The sequence below is a fragment of the Thermobia domestica genome, chromosome 6, assembly GCF_964235325.1.
Source record: "Thermobia domestica chromosome 6, izTheDome1.hap1.1, whole genome shotgun sequence".
Classification (NCBI taxonomy): domain Eukaryota; kingdom Metazoa; phylum Arthropoda; class Insecta; order Zygentoma; family Lepismatidae; genus Thermobia; species Thermobia domestica.
This window is the reverse complement of record NC_137459.1, coordinates 281533495-281558740: the sequence shown is the minus strand read 5'-3', so window position 1 is coordinate 281558740 and position 25246 is coordinate 281533495. Positions and strand designations below refer to the sequence as shown.

Sequence of the window (25246 nt, the reverse complement as noted above, 5' to 3'; positions counted from 1 at the left end):
CATACGTTGAGCTCTATCAAAAGTAAACAAACTCAGATGATACAGGTGTTGTCTATAACACATCTAATCGCTTTGTCAGATAATGATAATTATGTTTGTGAAGGTAGCAACCATCTTTTTAATTGGATTGAATCGGAGTAATAAAGTAATCACTCTATTACGCTGCCATTATAAAGTAAAAGATTACTTATACTCTTCTGTAAAACGAATGTCTCACTCTACCTTTGTTTGATTATTGTGACGCAGTATATGTACAACCTTTCTGAGCTTAAAAATCTAAAACTATATAATCGCCTAGTAACGGGTCTCTAGGTTCGGGTACCATTTATTTATATAACTGTTTTCCTGGGTCTGTCCTCCGTGGTCCATTCAATGAGTATGTTCCGGATACCTGGACTTACCTCGGTAAGACGTTGAAGAACATCTCCTAAAAGGGATTACAAAATTATCTCTAAATTGCCTACCGGTCTCAATAATGATATCAGACAGTTTAGCAGATCACATACTTACAGCAACAGAGTTTTTTTTTTTTTTTTTTTTAAACAAGCTTGCAAAATCGTTTTCAATGGTTTTCACTATGCTAGAGGAATGAGGGGACTTTCTATACTGGCAGAGGCAATGGAACGCTTGTGCTGGTTAGCTTTCACAAGCAAGTATGTTGTGAATAAACATGGAAAATGTATCGGTAACCTGCACAAAATACAAACATCCTGCCAGATGAAAGATAAAGAATGTGTTCTTGAAAGTATGAAGAGTGCATGTGATCATTATGGCCAGTTAAAAGTAAATATTCAAGCTTTTGTAGTTGATGGAGAGCAGAAGAGTCATACTTTTCTCTTCTGGAGTCAGTGTGTCCATGTATTATTTCCCATTATCCGTGACCAGCTACTTTCTCATCCTAAAGCGAAATGGGAGATATTTGTGAGTGCCGTTTCGTGATCAGTTCCTCTTTTCTTTGCTTTCGATAAGAAAATTATTCTCGTTGGGCTTCTGTTTTCCTAGAAGACTGTCTAAGCTATCTATACTTGCTAATGTGTACCACTCTTTTAAAGCCGGCTACTTTATAGTAAAAAATACCACTCGAAAATTTAGTTGTTTGGAGATAGATCAAAGATTAGAGCAGAACTACAAGAAGGCAGCAAAGGACACTGGTGGTATCACCCGCAGGAACGAAGCTGTGGCCCAGTATGATCTCTTCAAACACGAAAAAAGTCTTATAGGGCAGGTTTTACGTGCTTTCTATGACATGAGTGATGAAGATGAGTATTCCCTCCACCACGAATTTTCTCTCCCCACACTATTCGGTATGAAGACTGTCAAGGGTAAACAACTTCACGAAGACTTTATCCAAGAACGATTTGCTGACAAAAGCAAAAAGTTGATGGATCCAACTAAGCGAAGTGTTCTACGCAAACCTGTAGTCCGAACTGCACGGCTGGATATTCAAGAGGAAAGTTCAAATGCATTGCAAGTCATTGACGTTGCAAGAGCCAGAAGCTACAGTGTTGAGACGTTACTGAAGTATAAGATCACACCCACGTCATTCCTTATGACAAAAGGAATGTTACTAAGTAAAGCAGTAAAATCAGACCTCATGTGTGAACTAGAGAAGCAACTTACTAACTCACCTTCTTCGCAGATGCCACACGGCGACATAGTTTATAGTGTTATTGTAGACTTTATGGTGCAAACTAGAAAGATTACAGTTAGACGATTGCAGCTGAAGACATTTGGTGAGTTTGCTGATTACTTGGTGCCAACTTCGTATCAAGTGAACCGTTTGGATGTTGTTTATGATATTTATGCGAAAACACGAATCGCTCAGAACGAACGTGAAGAAGTAAAACATGTTCGGTACAGTATGATATTCCGTCACCACTCACATCACTTCCGGTTCAGATGGAATGTTACTGAGCCTCTTCTGACAGCAAAGTGAAATTCCAAGAGTTTTTCATATCATGGATATTGGAGAAAGACGACATCTCTACAAACCAAGACCTCTACCTTGGTGGTGCACATACTAGTGACAGATTCAAGTGTGTAGTGATCCGCAACAAATCTGTGTCAGATGGGAAAATCTTCATTTCGAACATGAAGAAGCTAACGACCGAATGTTGCGTCACATCAACCATGTTGTAGAAGCAGGAATAACACCAGATGTAGGTGTCGTGTACAGGTACAGATGTGTTGGTAAATGTTTTGTACCACTACAAAAATACATGAGAATCTCAGTAGCTTCAGGAATTGTGGATGCTGCCTGGTGTTGGTAGAACATCTCGGGCAATTAAAAGTTAAAAACTATCAAAATAAATGAAAGAAACTTCAATCCTTGTTTTACCTGTAGTCCACATTAACTGATTGTGATTCAACTAACAAAGTTGGAAGCAAAGCAACAGCAATGAAGACTGTCGAATTGTCTGAAACTTCACGCCTTGAGAACTTTGGAACAAGAACGATAAACGAAAATGATGTCCGCGATGAATAGAAATTCCTCTTGCCTTGTTTGGGGTCAAACATGTATTCATATGGCGAATTGTGATTCACAAAGTTTCATCAGAAACAGCGGAAAGGAAATTTCAGAAACCTTGTTTTCCCCTTAAGTACGATTGCGCTTCATATAAAGCGGTCATATTTTCAGTGCTACCGGTGGATGAACGCTCTTAGACCTGTCGAACAATCACACCCTATCGATTTTGGTTATGTCTGTGATGGTGAATACTATATTCCAGATATATCCTCTGCATCACTATTACCTAGTAATTTCATTAAACCTTGTAAATGAGAGAAGAGTGCCAGAGAAGGTGCCTGTACCAGACAAGCCTCCTTCAAATGTACTTATTGTAAATGTTCCGGTTCCAGAGGCTGCGTAAATTCGCATTAATGCACCAGTTGTTTCCCCTTGTATCTCACGATTACTAATCACTATGTACACTCATGTCCAAAATGATTGTCGCATATCTAAAACTGTCTTCTTGTAAGAATATAACTTGATAATGATTTTGCAGGGTACTTTTAATACTGATACTATGTGTGTAATCGGGAAATGTATATTTGTGGTAAATTTCATAAAAAAAGAATTATAAATACGAAAATTAGAATGAGTAAAACAAAATGTTGCTAAATGGACACGAAAGTTTTATTTTTGTTTTATTGTTCTTATTTACTGCTCTTTTGACATGAAATTTTCCACATACATTATACCGATTATACACATACTAACATTGTAAGAAATATTGGGCGAATTCGTTATCAAATTATATTCCTACAACAACATATTTATAGACATACGACAATAATTTTGGATGTGAGTGTACAATTTTTAACACTACATATTTTTACCAAATTAAAGTACTCTCTACTTCAACGCTAGAATTCTTAGATGTCTTAGAAAAACCCGATAAATTATGTCCTGGTCACCCACGCGTATAAGTAACACATTCATGAATTATTTTTTTTTCTTTGTTTGTACATCAACTATCTTCCTCAAACTTTCTAGAAGTGTTGCAGATATATTGTTACTTTTCCGCAAATTTTATGTTGTTTCTTGCTCTCACGGTTGCCAACTTATAAGCGATCAAACTATATAAAAGGGAATTTTTTGTGTAAATTTCCGGGAATTCCCCACCGTAACGCCTTCCTCCTGCGACACACACGCATATCATATACACCGTTTTAAAGCATAGATGTTTGAAATTCGAACGAGGTATAACTCGTTTCTGTTTTATAATTACAACCTATGCTAGAACTGTTTAATTAGTAATCTAACAGTTTTCTCAAAACGTCATTATCCATGTTCAAAATCCAATATGGCGGACAGAACGAGCACTCACCACAGCATGTGATCAACTTTTTTTTTAAATGTCCCAACCATCCATCAATCGAATCTGAAGTCAAATCGAGGGGACCTTTCAGGCGCACGAGACATGAGTTAGCCCCTACACTATATGACAAGGCTTAGATGTTAGAACAACATTGATTGAATCTCGCCCACTTTAATAAAGGTGGATAATTTGAATATCCTCTCGGTACACATCTTGAAGATCACCCACACAATCTCGTTCTTTCGTCCTTTTTCCATTACTTTTGTGCATATTTTCGTAGAAACATTATTTAAGTCACTAATGAAATCAGCTGAAGTTGTACGGAAGCGTGAATGAAGTAACATTCATATGGTGGACATTATGTATTCATCATAAATTATTCTGTTTATTGTTCATCAATTTCCAAAAGAAGGGAAAAAAGGCATACTAATCTGCTTAATTTCTACCTTAATTGATGAAGTTATTCTTTTCTCCAGAACACAAGAGGAAATAGCAAAAATTAAGAAACTGTCCAAGAACTAATCCAGAGAATATAAGTGCATGAATAAGCCAACCGTGAAGTTTGTGGAATATTGTTCAAAACTAGTACTCCATAACGCACCACACATATAATAATATTTGCTGTTGTATAAAGCACATCCTTGTTTACAGTATGTGTGTCTGACAACTCAACCAGCGTCAAACCTTTGAGCACTGCAGGGACAAAGGATGGACCTATATCACGTAGAGAGCAAGTATATTCTCTGCTTTTGGTATCGTGTGTAAGCTGCTCCTTCTCAGGAGTAGTAGTCCTAAGCAAAGTCAGTGAAAATTTTGCACTGGGAAGAATTTGAGGTGTTATCATAGAGTTTTCCGTATATAACATGCATATACTTATGTTACATTCCTCAGTTATATGTCATATACGTCTATTTGTATGTGAGATACTGACCACCTAGATTGTTTCATACGTAAAGTGCGTACAGATGGAACACTTATACAGGAAGTATTATATGCGTTTTCAGTTATATGTTTGCTGTACGTTAAGTCCAAAAACTGCGGGATTTAGAAATGTAACACACGATTTTACGTACACCACATACAATTTTTTTTTCTCAGTGTAGAGGTTGGAAGTTCTTTTTTAATTCTTCCTGTCAACTACACTATAATCAGGAAGAGGGAAATTTCGTAAATGATCTGGAAGTTGGTCATGAGTTTTAAACTCTTTACCAAGATCTGTCATGACTCAGTTTCAATACCACAAGACAAGCAGAGCGCTTCTGGCATACATAAATAAGATGTAGCAAAGAGCCATGAAAATGGCAAATTTGCAGCCAGCGTAAACTACACTGCATTTGACATGATCAACAATCAGTCTAGTAAAAATACACGCTTTAAAGTCATGAGATTCGCACCATTTCCATTATACAGTGTGGAACATAAGTTGTTTAACACTAATAGTTATTCACTCAATTCACTACAGTAGCAGTAGTTCATTGACATAAATACGTTATGGTGTGTAACATGTATATACAGTAGGAAAAAAAAGTCTGATTTTCTGGCCAATTCAGAGAAAATCACCATAATCACTCAATATTTGGGGAAAAAAAAATATTTCATTTATATAGTCAAAGGACAGGTCAATGATTTTTCAAAGGGTATGAAATTGAGTGACTGAACATTGTTGGTGAAGTGCTGCTTACGTTACTGTTCATTTGGGCATCCGTGATATATAATTCGCTACAGGAATGCTCGAAAAGTGTAACCAATAGATAATTCTACCGCAGCATTCACGCACAGATGCAATAAAATGTAAATTAGCAACATATCATCTATCCGTCAAATTTTATTGCACATGATCTTATAATATTTAAATAAAATTTATAATTACCTATAGTTAGTTATTTTCTCTGTTACCGTATAGTTTAAATAGACAATAGTCGTAATGAAAGTAAAACAAATAGTGCACCTCCATCTACTTAAGAAATATCACATCATTTACATAGTGTACAGTATTGGCCCGAATATAGTATGATCATTTTAATATAAAAATACTTCCGTAAAATGAATAAAATAATATTAAGATTAAAATTTAGAAAAGCTTATATTATAATCTTACCCTACTCCTTTACACTTGAAAATACATTTGTCGTATCACGCAGGACTGGACCATCTTTATCACTATCCCGCAATCATGGCGTGTTGTTCCCCCACTTGTCAAGATCAGACACAAATAGGAATGGTAATAGTATTATGTCATGTGTAATAGTATTATGGTTTGATTTAATTGATACCTGAAATTTGCTATTAATACATTTTCACTATGCTTCCGCAGAGTATCCAAATCAATCCTGAATTCGTATTCCTGAATCGGTTTTGAATTCAATATGATTCTAACTGAAATTTAAATTTCAGTAAAATAAAATAAAACATATTAGAAAATCATGCTTTCTTTTAAAATATAACAAGCAAAGTAAAACAAATTGTACTAAAAAGTGAAAAATAATTCTGTTTTCAAGAAAATTGCTTGTTAAAATAATTCCATTCATGCAGGACTGAAAAGGAATTAATGATAAAGCGTGAAGAACGTTCTCATATACAAACAATTTGTAAATTAAATGATTGTGTATGATAGTGCTCACCATCCTTTTCTTTCTTGTCATACATTAATAAATTTGTTTGTTACTTTCTAGAAAATACATTTTCTTTAAAAAATTTTAATACATTTTTTATTTTGTTCGTATTTTTTAAAGAAGGAAAGCACAATTAAAAAAAATCTTTATTTTCTTTTACTTTTTACTTTTTAGTACAATTTATTTTATTTATTATTTTTTTTAAATAAAGCATGTTCTTAAAATATTTTTTACTTCATTTTTTGCTTTTCAAATGTGTTATGAAAATTTATGAATATTGGAATCCCTGTGTACTAGATAATCCCCTTTTACTCAAGAGTGACGCTGATTGCATAGACAAAAGGCTGATATCTACCATTAAAATCAAACAGATTTAACTTAAAAATATATATAAATATGTAGAAATATATAGAAGTAAGAATGGAATGTTATACTCTCACCCGATTAATTTCATCATTGTATGCCGTACATACTGAGTTACATTGAAGTTGCAAGCTTGAGTGCAAGTTTGAACCATTTATTTTAAGTTAAAGAAAACCATGTAAAAGGAACTCTAATTTGATCAGTTTTCCATTATGTAATATTTTCAAATTGTGTAATATTGGGAGTTTATGCTGAGTATTTTCATCCTTCATTTAATTTTTCTCCTGAAAAATCAATGACAAGGACATTATACATGGCACAGTCAGCGACGAAAGTTCTTTCCGTTTGGTAGAATTTATTTTGGGAGTAACGCTGGTATAGCTGCAATGTATAGAAAATTACATTCTTTTTAATTTACTGAAAACTGTACTCCAATTGTCCTTTCATTCTGACGTTATTTATGAAATCAATTTCATCAAACGGAAAGAACTTTTGTCGATGACTGTGCAAGTTAAACCGTATAACATTAAAGGATAACTCATTTATAATTAGTTAAAAAAATAACAATAATAATAACTTTCTAAGTAAACCTCGTACAAAGGCAATTCTAAAAGAAATCTCTTCGCAAACAGACAAAAGTGTATATGTATGTGTGCGTCTTTGCGACGCAGAAACTCCTTTCGCTTCTACAAATATGGTTATAAAATTTACTCCCTCTGCATTCCTAACCACAGTGCTTCATGGTTATTTTTAACTATTACGTTATCCATTGCGTGGCGTTGGTGGCTGAGAGCATCGAAAGAAGAAGAAACTGGCAACAGTGGAGTCATTCAAAGATGAACGTCGGTGAAAGAAGTTGGTAAAATTATCGCAAATGCATTCTCGCAAATTCTTCAGAATATTATTTTTAATGAATAGTGAATTCAAAGTAAAATTCATCAAATACCATGAAGGTGATTAACAGTCCAACAACCATTACCTAAAAACAAATTAAAAATGGACAACTGGACAAATAAGTAAAACATAAAGGGTTTTTCCCTCTAAAAAGATGTTTACTTAATCGCGGAAATTAAAAACAGGGCCTACGGTAAAAATATAATCATACGATTAAAACACTAATAATTACACAAGTATTAACAATGTTTAGTTAAATTAGATATATAAATTCCTAGATATGCATGATATCTTGCGTTTTCTTCAATCTCCTATATGCACAAAAATGAAGCGTTTTAAGTAAACTAGTAATTCTACGTTTCATTCATAAGTGTATTTAAATACTTAGTGTTAACGTTGTAAATACAGCTTAATATAGTACCCTTACACTAAGTTACACGAGCACATTTTAGTCTCTGAATTCTGGGTAAAAGGGTTAGAAGTAATGGTTGTAACAGGTTAACTTTGTGGATGCCACTAGGTGTATCTGTGCGCGGGTCCGGTATGCAATAAAAACGGTACTATTGCATGGTGGATCCGGGCGGGGTGTAGCTGGGGGGACCCGCAAGGTAAACAATAGTGCAAGGCTATTAAAACGGCAATGTTCCTAACCACTAAAACAAAGGCACTGTATTGTCACTCGCCCACCCACTTATATTTTAACAATAAAGTAGCAAAATGCATCAGTGTAGAATAAACAAAATACCGCCACAACCGAACTCATTGGATCTGGATAAAACTTAGAATGGCGGTAGATTTTGACCTGCTATAAGAAGTTTCTAAAATATTATGATTTGCAGATCTTTGATTCATAAGTACTATGTAAAATAAAAATCAAATAACTACGCGTAAATTTTCCTCTTTGATTTTTAATTAAAATAATATCAAAAGCTTAGAGCCCTGTTATATTCGAGGTCGAACTACATTCAGGTTAATATTTTAAATCAAAATTAAGAAGAGACAAACGAAACAAAAGATGAGAGACGTGACATACTCTGGTAGATTTTATACAATCATGAGAACCATAACACTATACTTCCGTTCCTACGAACTTTCTCTGAAGCTCTATAATCTCTACAAATTTATTTCCCGTTTGATTTGTTTTACATGTTTATGATTGATTCATTAAAAAAAAAAAAGATGTGACTCAGTTGTAGACCGCTTACCTCTGGTGTGTGAACTCCCTGGTTCGATCCCCGGCCAAGTAAGTTTGTGGTGGACAACATCGTAATCCTGAGTTTTCTCGGGATATTCCCGTTTCCTCCCCCTTTCTCATTGCACCAATTCATCCATCATCATTCACTTGTTTTAAGCATCGTCTTCATTAGCCTAAAGGGCATAATCGTGAGACAAACTCAAATATTTTATTTCATTTTCATTTTTAGTAAAATATTAATTTCGATTCTTAACAACGTCAGATAACTTATTGACTAGTCTGAAGTTTACTTGTAAGAGGGCATTAATTTAAATAAGGATAAATCAGACAAATTCAAAGCAGGAGCTTATAAGCAAAGATTTCATTGTTAGCTGTGTTGGAACATCAACAGTCAACTTTCAACTTTTTCAAGAATACACTGATCCCACCTTACTTAATCTCAGACATGTGAGAGGAGAATGTTTTCATAGAAGAAAGAAAAGAAAACACATTGTTACAGAGTAATGTGTGGAAAAACATTCCAACCTTCATCCCGTAAACTTGACACACTGATTATATTTTAATATATGATCAATTTGATTTCATTATCACGAATTAAATATTTGATTCAAAACATACCCTACACACTAACCAAATACATATGAAATTAGATATCAAATTGCCTGAATTAGTATATTTTAACGATTCATTTGAAGAACAATCATCTTCTCTTACTTCTGCAATTAATGATTTGGTATTGAGTAACTCTGGACCTCATTTAATATTAACCAAAAACTCACCATATTTTGCACTAGCTACATAATGTATAATAATAATACAATAGTTATAGTGGTGATGATAATTGCAGTTTCTAAATTTGTACGTTTACAAACTAAGAAATTGAAAGACTAAGTAATCTATCTAGCGCACATGTACAATAACATTAAGATGTAGGCAGTAGGCATATCTTGAACAATTAATACTGCTACTAATTACGGAACAGATAAATTAACGCACAGCTTACATTTTGATCTGTTCTGTTACATAACTCTTGGATCACAAAATATTTTTATATGGAAAGTACTGAGTACTACCCAGAAGACAAGTATTTTAACAAATAGATGACAAAAGCCTCTTTACTACTAGAATATACGCAGAGCATTATTAAGACGACTTTTTAGGGTTGGAAAATTTCTTTCATTCTTCCCTACTGTAAATTCTGTATAATACCGTATGGTTTTAAGTAGAAACAGTCAGTGGTTGGACTGTAACGTGTATTTTTCTTTTCTTGTTTATTACTTTACAACTCTAAAATATCAAATATATATATATATATATATATATATATTCTAGATCACATATTATTAACCATTTTATAAGCTATTTTAATTTTGTTTGTTATAACGGCAATATCTCATTTTGAAAATTAAATGGTGCGGGACTAGAGGTACAAACGATCATATCGGAAATGAAACTATAGAGTCAAATTTATTATTTTCCTCAACATAAAGTTTATGAAAATATAAATCCTGTTTCGCAGAGAGACATAATTCCATTTCGAGCTTATGACGATACCTTATCTTTCCATGATGAGTATGATCTTGAAATTGTTACCCACAATTGTACAGTCATATATAATAATCACTAAACAATTCATTATATTACACCTTGAAGCTTGCAGAATTAATTAGTGCCAAGGCTAGTACAATATTCTTGAAATAAATCTCTTATTTTGAGAACATTTTATATAATAACGAGCATCAATTACCCGCTTTGCTGGGTTAAATTAAGAAAAAATAGTAATATGTTCCTTTAGTCAGTCACATTTATTAGTATTAAAGAGCTCTTTGATATCGGACATTTTCGATGATTTTTATATATCCCCTTTCCCTCCCCAAGTTGTAGAGCACAGAATCGGAAGTGTCACTGTTCATCTCAACGACTTCAAAAACTATAGATTTGGCACTAATATCGGTCATTTTCGATCATTTTTATATATCTCCACCTCCCCCTCCCGTAAGTTACACCGTCAAAGTGATATGACAGAAAAACATCTCAGATTCGAACTTCATCTAGGTTGAAAATTTTATCGAGATCGGTTCCGTGGTTTAAGAGTTATTAAGTTTTATTTATTTTTGTGTATCTCTCCCTCCCCTCCCCTCTCCTAAGTTCCACCGTCAAACTGAAATGATAGAAAAAAATCTCAGGCCCAAACCTCATCTATGTTAAAATTTGATCGAGATTGATCGTTTGGTTCAACAGTCATTAAGTTTTATTTATTATTTTTAACTATTCCTTCTCCCTTCCCTAAGCTCTATCGTTAAAATGAATAAATCAATACCATCCCAGGCCCAAACCTCATCTATGTGGAAAATTTGATCGAGATTGGTTACGTGATTCAAGAGTTATTAAGTTTTATTTATTTTTATATATATTTCCCCTCCACTAAGTTCTGCCGTCAAAGTGATGTGGTAGAAACCACTGCAGGTCCGAATCTCATCTATATTGAAAATTTGATTAAGATCGATCAGGTGGTTTAAGCGTGATGAAGTAACAAAAACAGTCACTTTTATTTTGATTTTTTTTTTACATATATCTCTCCCTCCCCTTCGTTGCGTCGTAAAAGTGAAATGAAAAAACAAATACCAGGCCTAAACCTTATCTATGTTGAAAGTTTGATCGAGATTGGTTCTTTGGTTCAATAGTTATTAAGTTTTATTTATTTTTTATAACTCCCCTCCTCCACAGGCCTAAGTTCTACCGCCAAAGTGAAATGATAAAAACACTCCTAAGTCCGAATCTCATCAATGTTGAAAATTTGATCGTGATCGGTTGGATGGTTCAAGAAATTAGGAATGACAAACATAGTCACTTTCACTTTTATAATATAGAATTTGAGCAACGTCCTATTCCTTCATTCCTATCCAATAACCTCCCCTCATTTTTGCCACCAGTTGGACATGCATATGACATGCTACATCATTTAAGAGCAAGTCATCATCTACTCCGGCGAACACCTAGTTCCAGAAAGAATACTTAATTTGGCTTCCGCTGACCCATAGTCACCATACCACAGTGGATAACAATCACTTTCCTGATTCTTCACTGACTTAGTTATCAACAAGAAAAGAAAGAAAAAAAACGCTTACATACAACGGAGGGATTCATCATCGACAAAGAAGAAAAAGAAGAGAGATTAATAACAACAGATAGATTAACTGCAAAGAGATGGACTTATCGCTTTAGATGAGCTTATATGTGATGTTCCTCATTATAAAGGCACATATAAAGACGTTTCCTTTATAAATGCTAGCCAAGTAAAACATTATAATAATAATAATCTAATATAAACAAAATAAAGAGTTTGTGTGTCTGTCGTCTATGTGTCTGCGTGCGGCCTGGGGACCAGACGAGTGGACCAAGAGTTACCAAATTTTGGTTACGGGTACCTTGGTCCAGGGCCCAGACCAGGACGAAGCTTTTTTTTTTTATTTATTTGAACTAAGGGGAAGCGTTTACCGGGACATGCAAAAGAAATAGAAAATGACCTATATTTGTGTCAAATACATAGTTGTCGCGGTCACTGAGATCAATGGCGAAACTCCAATTGTATTAAGTTTCAAATTCACCCCATTCGGCTACGGGTCGGGGTTCAGCGGGGGGGGGATACCGAGACATGTAAAAATAATCCAAAATCACCGATATTACTGGTAAATCCACAGTTTTCGCGGTCGCTGAGATCAATGGTGATACTCCCACAGGCGTTGACTTCCAAATACAGCCCCCATCGGCTGGGGCCAGAGGCGATTTTGTTTAAAAAATTCGAACCAGGGGTATCAGAGGGCGTTTACCGAGATACGTAAAAATAGTAGAAAATAAGCGATTTTTTCTTTTCCTTGTTCAGTTTGTTTACATAGATATTTTATCTGACCCATGCGAAGAATGGGTATTTCAGCTGGTGATAATAATATTCATATTCATATTCATATTCATATTTATTTGCCTGTTTATAGCTTACAAATGAGGACAATCCTCAATTAAGCATTACAGTGGTCAGATATGATTTACATTCTCTATATATTATCAGTAAGATAAGTTTCCACAGAGTAATAGCTTTTTTCCAACAATAATTCTAACAGAGTATTTCTGAATATCCGTTTTTCGTTAATGTCCTTATACTTTGCTGGTAATTTGTTATATAATTTTATACAATTCATATACACAGTTTTGCTAAAATTTGCATAATTCTGTTGGATAATATACATATTACAATTCTGCCTAGTATTGTATGAGTGAATCGTATGAGCTAAAGTAAATAAATCCTTGTGCTCGATTACATACATAATTGTGCGATATATATATATAAACTAGGTAATGTCAATAATTTATATTTTTTAAAAATATTTTTACATGAGGATCGTTCAGGCATACTTAACATTATTCTAATAATTTTTTTCTGTATTCGGAATGTACTAGCACTTATTCTCGAATTCCCCCAAAATATAACACCATAGTTTATTATTGAAAAAACTTTGCTATAGTATAAGGACATCACAGCTTCCTTGCACAAACTACCTTGCAACCTACGGAATGCAAAGCAGAGTGAACTGAGTTTAGTATTAATGTATTCAACATGAGTATTCCATGTTAAATCTTCATTAACATATACTCCTAGAAATTTAATAGATGGTGTTTGACATAATTCTACAGTGTCTACAGTTATTGGTACAAGTTCATTTCTTTGGCCCGGGAATCGAAATTTGACAATGTTAGTTTTTCCTAAATTCATAGTTAATTTATTTATGTTTAACCAACTAATAATTTTTGTTAGCGTCTTTGTAGTGAGCCTTTCTGCTTCATTTACTGAGTCTCCACTGACAAGAACATTTATGTCATCAGCATACAATGTTGACTTCACACAGCCTAGACTATTAACCAAATCATTAATATATACAACAAACAAAAGAGGTCCCAATATTGATCCTTGTTGTACTCCTTTTGTTACTTTCATTAAAGATGATTTAAACATTGTTCTTCTGCCATTTACCTCTTTACAGATGCCAACAGTTTGACTACGTTCAGATAAATACGACTTTATCCAATTGTTTGCCACACCTCTGATGCCATAAGAATGCAATTTTTCTAGCAAAATACCATGGTCTATAGAATCGAACGCCTTAGATAAATCAACAAAAATACCAATTACATACTTTCCTTTATTTATATCCATTGCTACATCAGAGATGAAATTAAAGATTGCAGTGTTGGTTGACTTCTGGCTTTGAAACCCGTGTTGACTTGTGGATATTATATTATTTAAAAGGAGGTACTACGTTTTATTGTTCTTAAATATTCATTCATTCAGAACGCAACTTATGACAGCAGTACGAACTACTTATTCAGCAAAGTCATGCTAGAGACCTTGCAAAGGTTGTGAGTGTATTTTTTGCCTTTCTATTCTTCACATTTTCCGATCCAGTGTTATGTTCTACGACTGTTTGGTTCCAAGTGACTTTGATAGAAAAAAAGACAGTAAAGCAAAAATGATGTCTATAACTATAACAATAACCAAGCTTTTGACTACGATATATTTACAGGTAAAAAATAAAAGTCACTGTTATTTTCATTTATTGCTATTTTCAAATAATTTATTCTTCTTTATATCATACAGATAGATATTATATAGGGTGTTTTATATTCAGGGTTATGCCTTTCTTTTCCTCTAAGAACCTTCTCAAATAAATATATCTTCGTGTTTATTTTCTTTCTGGACATGGGTAATGTCGAATTTAAGGCGGGAAGTACAGAGGTTCATTTTAAATAAAATTATTAATTTAGATTCTCAACAACACCAAACTACTAACGTTCGGAGGCTATTCACTTGAAAGAGGGCATTAACCCAAACAAAGAGAAATCAGACAATTTCAAATCACAAACTTTAAACAAAGATTTCATTGTCATCTGTGTCAAAACATCAACAATCAGCGTCATTACAGAATTCTACTGTTTTTAGATCATTGTCTTTCCAATTTCTTTCAGGAATGCATCTATACCTTACTTAATTTCAGACAAGTCAAAGATGAATGTCTTCATAGAAAACTATAAGAAGTATAAAAGATTGTTAGAGAGTGATGGCGTGTGAAAAAAAAAAAAAAAAAAAACTCATCCTGTAAACTTCGCTATAGTAGTTAGCTCCTCGTTTTCTATGTAAACACCTTACGTTGTGTTGATTTATTCATGTTATATCTCTGGCTGGTATTAAATTCTTCTCCAAAAAACAAATTATAGGTGTGATTTGAATTGTCTAATTCAGGAAAACTAATTGTTGTGCTTTATTTAATATTGAGTCTGAATTAGTTTTATTACAGAAATTAGCAGATACAGAAATTAGATGTAAGGTATAGATAGATATATTCAATTTGCCTCTGTTATTATAGAATTGCTAAACACGATAAATTCAATTGTGTCATATACTATTATGATTATAATAATTAGAAAGCAGCTCCAATATTGGTAACGTCTTTTGTTCTAGAGTTAATGTTGACATTATAAGCTATTACATATATATAATTTAGCACACGTTGACCATGAAACTCTAATTGACAAGATATTAACAAACATCCATTATTTCTATATTAAACAATAATTTGCTTGTTACATCTAATGCGGAATTAAGTTCAAGAATTCTTTAACTTATAATTCAATTTGCTCCGGTTCTTCCATCTTCTCGTAGCGCTTTAAAGCCTCCACAAGGGGTTTTAACATAATGTCTTCAATTTGAGGAAAGAGCTGAAACAATTAAAGTGAAATTCGTTACAAAACCAGTGATTGAAGCAGACTATCTTCTTATAACTAATTATTATACTTCATATATTCCTATAATCTAATTATAATTACTTTACATTGTTATTGACATACTTAATATAGAAATAACTTAAATTATCAGAACGTTTTGAAGACTAATTGTGAAATATTTATATTTTGAACTTTTCAACTGTGAAATTAAATATAAATATAATTTAACTTTAGTTTCAAGATTATTTTATTTCAATATGAAACTTTATTCATTGCACTGCTTGATATTCTAAAAAGTAATAAAAACTTGAATATGGAAACCCATAATAACTTTATAAAGTAAAGAAACACATTGATAAATATTTTAAAAAGTCTTAAATTGTATTCGAACATGATTTCGGAATGAATTTATCTTCGCTAATCTGTATGAAATTGTAAACCAGTAGTGTAAAATTATTACTAAAGTTTTCTTTATGCATGTAATTATATTGTAACTGATCGACTTAAGCCTTCCTCGCTTAGATAAATTTTGAGCCTCAGTTGATCTTTCACTTGAGGATCTAGTGCACAAACATTCGAGTAATATTCCACATCTTAAGCATACTGAATTTTCTCTAGAGCTATTACAGGAACACAATTCTTATAATTACCCCATTCAATATAAAAAGCTAATAAAACACCTTCCCTATTCTCTTGTGTTCTTCATAATGACTCATTAATTGCGTAGCCTATTGGGTTGTTGTTGATAGTGACCATTTGCTGCCTAGCGGAAGTTTATGGATATATTTGTGGTAAAACTAGATATGTCAACTAATTAACTCCATGGCTTAAGGTTCTCTTAAAAAGAAAAGGTTAGATTGTTATTTTGAAATGAACTTCATTGAAATTTGTCTCAACGACCGTCAACATGAAGTGAACACGCCTGCAACCATTTTTTTTTTTTTTTTTTAATTGAAGTGAAATCTCGTAAGGTTAATGCATTTCAAACCCCTATACAACGTTCACACTCACCCTCAATAACGGATAGTAAAAGAAAACAGAAACAACCTATCTTAGGCAACCACTTTTTGGATCGAAAGATCAAATATATTTCAATCGAAATTTTTCTTGTACACCTTATATCTGGAGGGCTACATACAGTGTATCCAAACCCAAACTATCACGTAACTCAGTATCATACGATTATTCTGTAGAAAATACGAAAACTCGGTTTAGCAGCCGTTCACAAATTTTGTGGCCCCTAATCCAAGATCAAATATATTTCAATCAAAAAAAATTTTTTTTACGCCTTATATCTGGAGAACTACATATAGCGCAGCCAAACTCAAACTATCACTTAACTTAGTATCATGTGCTTATTCCGTAAAAAATACTAAACCTCGCTTTAGGGAGCCGTTCAAAAAATTTTGTAGCACCTGATCCAAAAACTAATTATTAGCCAAGATAGAAATCTTTTGATGCATTTTTTGGTTCATTCCTAAAATTCTTGGCCAAGATCTCAGTATTTTGATCCAATTTTTTGATCACTCCTAAAAGTTTTGTTGCTTTCATTTAAAACAACCAGCTGACAACAGAACAGCAATTCCACAAATATCAAAACATCACACTGTAGCTCTTTATTCCGCTTGCTTGTCATCTGGAGTGTTTTGTTTTCCTAATCTAGCATATTCGAGTTATATGTTGTTTTCTTTACTAGTTGCGTTCACTCGCTCTCTATTAACAGAGTATCTACGTAGCAGGTGGTGACTCTTTTAAAGCATAGCATTCTTGTCTCACGTCACTACCAAAAGGAGGCCCAATCTTTGTTATACAACAATGGTTACTGGATGTTGAAATATGCTCAATCACATTAGGTGAAAATGAAGGAAGCAACTGAAAAATGAAGGCACAAGTGACTTCTGCAGAAAAGAGAACATTCGATTATTTTTCTTTTAACTGACAGCTGCCTATTTCTTTCTGATATTTACATGGTGTTGAAAAGAAAGAAAGAAAAAAAAAAAAAAAAAAAACAGTGTCAGTGTCTCAACATTTCTTGGAACTGAGAATTTCTTGTCTGGATATTATTATATATGTCAGGGTGTGTGTCGATAGCTTTATACGATCAAAACGTCTTGTACTAAAATAAAGAGAAAAGTACTAAGTGTTGAAGATAGAGTGCACGGCATTAAAGAACATGCAGCAGTTGTTTCAGAAACAAAATTAATATAAATTTTTAACTTCAGAAAAACTCAGATTCAACAAATTTTGCAATGCAAGAACTCCATGATGCAACAATAGAAACTGAAATAAAGTAAAAAAAAAAAAAAATGAAAAGAGCAATGTCATGAATCGTTTGCTGAAGTGATTTCCATGCTACTATATTTGCTTTAAAATGCACGCGCCAAAAATATTTCCATTAATGGTATATTTAAAAAGGGGGAGGGGGAGCATAGGTTCCAAATCAAACCAGTTGAGAATGCTCCAAGAGCATTGTCAGAACGAACTTAAAAAGAATGGAGAAATGGAGCAGGAAGGATAACTGTAACACTAAATCTAGATATAAAAGTAAATCTTTTTATCTGCACCTTCTTCTCTTTCTCGCAAAAATTAGCAAAATACATAGCAAAATATAGATGTATCATTTCTCTATGATTCACAGTTCTCGAGATTTAGCTGCTTAAATATCTAGAAATTCGAAGTTTTTTGTCTGATATCTGGGGAACGGTGGTCAGCTGGCCAGTAGACAGTTAATCAGTGGCCACCGGTTACTATTTGGTACCAAAATATTTACCATCCTCTTAGGTATTGATCAACATTAATATGATCTCTCTACGACTTATGGTTCCCGAGCTATGGCTCCTTAAATATCTTGAAATTGGCCACTTTTGGCCAATATCAGGGAAACGGTAAGTCATAGAGAGATAATATTGGTGTTGATCAATACCTAAGAGGATGGTAAACATTTTGGTACCTATAATAATTGGTGGACACTGGCCACTGGCCAAACCAGTGGCCAGTTGGACAGTGGCCCCCGGTAATTATTTGGTACCAAAATATTTGCCATCCTTTTAGATATTGATCAACACCAATATGATTTCTCTATGACTTACGGTTCCCGAGATTTGGCTCCTTAAATCTCTGGAAATCGGCCACTCTTTGGCCAGTTCCTCGAAAACGGTAAGAGTGACGCCAAAAGTTTAATCACTTTCTCTGTTCCAAGAGCATTGTCAGAACGGGTAAGCTCTGACAGTTTTTGATGCTCTATCAAATGCAGGGTTCAAAATAAAAAAAAAAAAAAAGTCGCAAATAACAGACAGACGGACAGACACAGGAACATAGAGAATTCAATAATGAACTTTTTAAGCTCGTTGAAAATGGAAGGGCGAATAGATTCTATCAACAACAACATTCTGTTCCATGCAGTCAGTGTGAAATGATAAAATGGAAATGGACGTGTCAAAAACGGAAAAAGAGAATTTCGTCAATTGTCAAAGTTATTACCCAAAATCCATTTACAATATGGACAAAACTTCTTTATTTTTCCGTGCTCTTCCGTGGTTGACGTTTAAGCTCAATTAATCTAAAAGAGGCAAGTTAGAGAAAAAGCCTAAAAGAAATACATCACTCACATCCTTAGCACTATAATGCACTATAGTAATAGCATTAATAATAATGAGTTTCATTTTACAGTGGAAATCACGGTAGACTTGCAAACTATCGAATTCAATATTCAAACTTTAAGTAATATATCCATACCTGCTGGTTGCAATAGAAGAATAAGATCAAAGACACAACCTGTTCTTCGGACGCTGAATCCATATCAAAAAGCCATTACTTGCTTTATCTTACTGTTTTTGTCCTAAGGAGATTAACGTTAAAACTGGAGTTGGTAATTGATGTCTAGCACGTCTGGTTAGACATAGGGGAACAAAATCATAAGTGAAACATATTATTGCCACTGAATTCACATGAAGGAACGGTATGTCGATGACTATTTCTGTTTTATCCATTATGCAATCGGTATTGTAACACACACACACACACAAAGAAAAAAAAACGTAGTTTTTCACTACATCCGGTTTTGATATATGAAAGTTAGGACGCTGAATCTGTGTCAAAACCGGTTTTCGATATCCCTTACCGTTTATACTCTATGAAAATCAGTATCGAAACCAGAAGTACTAGTAAATTTCAAGCACTTTTGGTTCCAGTAGAGTGTTGCAGGAAGTGATGGTATGTTCTTTTAAAACGTTGAACCGACTGAAAAAAAGAGAAGAATGCTTGTCGGTAACAGTTACCGTTTTCGTTGTATGGTGATCAAAATTAAGACCGGTATCAATTGATTCCTAACACTTCTGGTTTGAATGAAGGGTTAACGGAGGAGGTGGAACCTATACCTAGGACGCTGAATCGATTGCAGAAAAGTGTTTCTCGGTATCTTATACCGTTTTTACTATATGAAAATCAATATTAATACCGAAAGTGCTTGTAAATTTCAACCACATCCATTTCCCGTAGAGTGTTGCAGGTGAAGATGGTATGTTCTCTTAAGATGCTGAACCGATTGCAAGAGAAAAAGGCTTGTCGCTATGCGCTATTCATTACCGTTTCTGTTCTATAGTGATGAACGTTTAAACCAGAATACCTGAATTAGTTGATTTCTACCAGTTCTATTTTAAATGAAGGATTAGGAGGAGATGGAACCCATTCTTAGATTGTAAGGTACCCCTGCTTGAAATAATCTACCGTTTTTGCACATTGGAAATCAGTATTGAAATTGGATGCACTAGTAAATTTGAACTGCTTCCGGTCTTGGTAGAGTGTTGTAGGTGGTGATGAAATGTCTTGAGACACTAGACCGATTGCAGAAATCGCTTGCTGCTATCTGCTACTTTTTGTTTGTTTGCTTCATGGCGATAAACATAGAAACCAGAAATAGTTTATTTCTAAATAGAGGATTAGGCTAGGATAGGGAACCAATTCTTGAGAAGCCGAATCAACTGGAAAAAAAATGCTATTTATTACTGTTTTTGCTCTATGGAAATCAGTATTGGCACTATAAGTATTAGTGCTAAGCAGTTAGTGTACGCGTCTTTGGCGTAGAATACCCGGGTAAGCTTTCCGTCTGGAGCTCATGTGGTTCGGACTCCACGTTAATTAGTAGGCCCCATCTCATATAGCCTTGCTGGTGAAAGAGATGTTAAACTCAAAAATCAACTCATCAACTGTGAGTATTAGTAAATTTCAACAACAACTACTAAGAATATGTTTCCTTAAGACACTGAATCTATTGTAGAGGAAAACGTTTGCCATAATCTATTACCGTTTTATTATATAGTGAAAAACATTGAAACCGGAAATGGCTAATTTAAATCACTTTCGTTTTGAATAACAGGTTAATGGAGGAGATGGGATCTATTCTTGGGACGCTGAATAGACAGCAGGAAAACGCTTCTCGATATCTCTTATCGTTTTTGCTGCGATGTCTATCAACAGACAGAAAGACAAACAGATGTACGGAAGGAGGTAGCCATTCTATAAGACTTCCGACACCTATGCATAGCGTTGTTTGGAAATATAATAATAATAATAATAATAGTACCAACTCTCTATTAAGTCATCACCCCTCATAACGATTAGTTTTGAATTAAACAAACGGTGGTCGCTTAATAGATGTCGTATTTTGTTACATTACGTTTACAAGTACGAGGAAGAGAAAAGAAAGAAAGCAGGATAAAATAGTACGACAAAAAAACAGAGAAATAAAATTACTACGTAAGTCACTTCCGAAAATGAATTGTCTCTTATCAACATTTATTTTGTCTAGATTATCAAAGAATGTGAATATAGCATTTCATGTATTTAAAAAAATAAAGCTGGAAAACATCACTTTAACTGAACAATTCATGCAAATCTTACTGAGAAAATAATTATCAGGAGATCAGCTCCTGAACAAAATTGTACAAAATAAAAACTCTCAATAAGTCAACAGTTTTTGAATACGTGTAGTGGTCAAAGGAAAATGAACACATAGACATAAATTAATTTAAGATTCAGTGACGACTCCAGTTTTCATTTCTTGGGGTCTGAGGGGGGCGGAAGTGAAAGGACAGAAATATTTTTAGGGAGGAGCTATTTTTGTGTTTCGAAAATAATAGTTTTAGATTGCTTGTTCTATCTTACAATAGAATATATCTGGGGCAATCGAGAAGGCAGATGATGCCACGGAAGGCATCCATCCTTCTTTATCTCTAGTGTCGTCATTGTTAGAAACTATTGATATCCATAGTTATCATTAACAGAAACTGGGAAATTAAATATGAGTCTTGGAAGGTGTAGCTTAAATTATTATTATTATTTTAAATTGTAGCTTCCATGCATGTCAATGATCATTCTTCAGTTTTACAAGAACTCTAATCAATCATCTTACGCACCTTTCCACGTTATCTCCTAAAGAAGCATCTTTATATTTAAAGCATCTCGTAAAGAAGTATACAAACTAGAAAGAACATCTAAGGTGTTTATATGTACGTACCTAATAAGTTTTTGAAGGAACATTGATGTATACTCTGTATTCAAGCAACAATGAAAATTAATGTAACACAAACTGATCCAAACCGAATGTTTAACTTTGTGAATTTTCAGTAAACAGTTTACCCCTTATTTTGCTAACTGACGTCCAGTTCTAGTGTTACAATGTGAAAACCTTGCATCATTAAAGACAATTTACACTGAAACATGTTATGTTGGTCATCCATCTGGATAATAGTTACATACAACCGTATACTATTATTATTCTGCAATTTGACTATTTTTTTATATATATAAAAAAGCCTGCATGTTTTCTGTATAACGAAGGATGGAAAACTTAAACATATCTCACTGTGTTCCAATGTACTGGAAGTAATAAATGTATTTAGCTAAGAGAGATCAATGTTCCTAGATAAATTCTAAATACCTTAATAAATTACAGCGCTTTAGGCTATCACGAAATTGAGCCGATACAAATGAACTCGGAACTAAAATGATCAATTTACTTATCTACTTAATTTCCACGATATGTCCTATAGACTTAAGCTGACGATGACAAAAGCAAGTGAATTATGATAAAGGTTGAAAACAAATTGGGAGGAAACAAGAACCTAACCTTTTCTCTAAAATCAACAGTCACTTTTCTTTCTAGAATTGTCTATTCACAGCAGCATGTTTCGATATACTCGTACATGATTGAAAGAAAGAAAAAATAAACCTATTTTTGGTACATAAATATTTATAAGTCAGTGAGACATATTTAGCGTACTGAATACTATAAAGCCCACATGGTGAAGCTGGAGGTGAAATTTGCGTTGGACAAGCGAATACCTAATCACATAACCACCATGGTCTCAAGTTTCTTTGATATATTAATGATATCGGATAGAGTCTCCTGGAAAATGAAAAAGTTACTCCAATGGTAAAGAAATCTATGATCTTGACACCAAAGCTGAAACCCACAATTGCTGCGATTACACGGTTGTACTAATTGCCTGGCCAGGTGGTAGCAATTCGCGAGTGGTAGTCCAATCCATTAAACACAAACCACAATCTTGTGGATGAAATGGTGGTTTGCTTATTTGGGTGCGGAATTATGTGGTACTAATCCATTATGGTGACCAAGCCATCAAAAATCAATGATGGAAGTTTGGATTAAAGTTATACGTGATTGTTTGATTGATTGAAATTCAACATTCTGTTCAGCATCGATACTATGCATACATAAAAGGGGACCTACTGTTTAGAAAGGAGTCCGACCCGATCTACTACTCGGGTTTGTGTCCGAGTATACGTATCCTTACTTGGAATCGAATCTGAGACCATTTGCATAGAAAAGCACGCATGTTATCCACGAAAAGACACGAAATTTTTAAATATCGTGTTATGATGGATGTACAAGATGGTGTCAAATTGTTTATTTTTTAACGATAGATTTGAGTGTAGGGAAAAGGAAAAAGTAACACAAAGCTAGTTTCGGCGAGTAGGAGGATGGTGTACGGTGGGAATATTGTTTTTGACAAATAAGTCGGACATCATTTCTGAAGTATGATATGCAACATTGTCATACAACAAATGCGACTGTTCAGATCCCACTTATCTTGGTGTTTATGACAAACTGAAACGTGTAACCATTGTAACATACCTGTGGATCTCCTTATTTACAGGTGAAACAAATTCAATCCCGAACACGTCAAAGCCACCATCAGTAGCACTTTTACCTGGGATTGGACTGGTTTGGCCTTTCTGACGAGGGAAGGGTGCGATGTTACTCAGAGATAATTGAACGAAATTTGTTGTAGGAGTAGGTAATGGGAATAGAAAAGAACATGTGGAAGCATTCGTTTCGAAAGCGTTCGGAATCCGAAAAAAAGGACCCTACAGTTCGGAAGAAATATGGCTTGTCAATCAGAAATTGATGGGACGGAGCCTTTGCTCGCTGTTGCGGCCAATGCAGAATAAGTTAAATAAAGGAAAAAAAAAATATGAGCTGAACAGGAAATGCGCCAATGTCTTCCCTCAGTCCTACCAGACGATTGTCGGGATACTAAATCATACTGCTCTTGCCATTATCCATCTTATCTCTCAAAAGAGGAATTGAAATAGCTTTTTAAAAAAGCAGTCTCATCTGTTTCAGACTGAACGTGCGTTGTTTTTCATTTATTTTTTTGAATACAGTTCCTGATACCTATACTTTTTTAATACTTCTGTTAACAACTGTTTCATTATGTCAAAAAATAGTATATAGCTCATGTACGATACATTAAGGTTAACTATGGTATTTTCTAATCTTGTTGAGACCAATTTGGAAGCTAACTTTACAAACATGGCATATGTGTAAGACAGTAAAGATATTCTGTCTCATGTGTGCTAGGCAACAGAAGTGAAACGCTCGCGTTTATTTTGTGTTCACGCTATTAAAGTGCAGCGTTTGTGAAACATGTGTGAGTTATATTTGGAGTCTTGAACGCAGCTGTTACTAGGCTGTTTTCTGTCCAATATATTTTGCTGCTTTCTAGTGTTGAGCAGACCAAATTCAAATATTTCCTTTATCACTTGCGTTAACATAGTTGTGTTAATGAACAGTCTTGTATGTATTCAAAGGGTTATTTTTGTATGGCTGTTCACAGTCATTCCCATTTTAAACATCACTAATTTCTAAATATATACTTGTATTTAAATTCGCCTCACAAGCATACAATACTTTACTTTTGGTGAGCGCCATGTCGTAGATATCAAGCACCCCTACAAGTGAAAATAGTTAATATTGGTGGGTTCAAACATTTAATACTTCCGTACTGACAGCATCTTATAGTGTGAAAAAATACAACAAACTTCATTTTCACATCTTCCCTGGAAAACGTCTGGCGACCCTCATAACTAATTTCTGTATATATTTTCTCTATTTGTTAATTTAATTTCATTAAGCTAACTAGTGATGCATACCCAATTGGTAACGACAAGGGGAGGGCAGTTGATAGATTTAGTATCCCGGCATTCGCCTGGTGGAACTGAGGGCGGACATTGGCGCATTTTCTGTTCAGCTCATCTTTTCTGTTTTTATTCTACTTTATTTA

The 25246-nt window shown here is 34.0% G+C and overlaps 1 protein-coding gene across 1 annotated transcript in view; it reads right to left on the bottom strand.

The window, feature by feature from the left end:
• Positions 1 to 15011: 15011 nt before the first annotated feature.
• LOC145687567 (high affinity cGMP-specific 3',5'-cyclic phosphodiesterase 9A-like) overlaps positions 15012 to 25246 on the bottom strand; it is a 37449-nt gene continuing 27214 nt past the window's right edge. Inside the window, exon 8 of the mRNA XM_081761032.1 lies at positions 15012 to 15653. Coding sequence (XP_081617158.1) covers positions 15558 to 15653 — 96 coding nt within the window. The 3' untranslated portion in view covers positions 15012 to 15557. The remainder of the gene's footprint in view (positions 15654 to 25246) is intronic.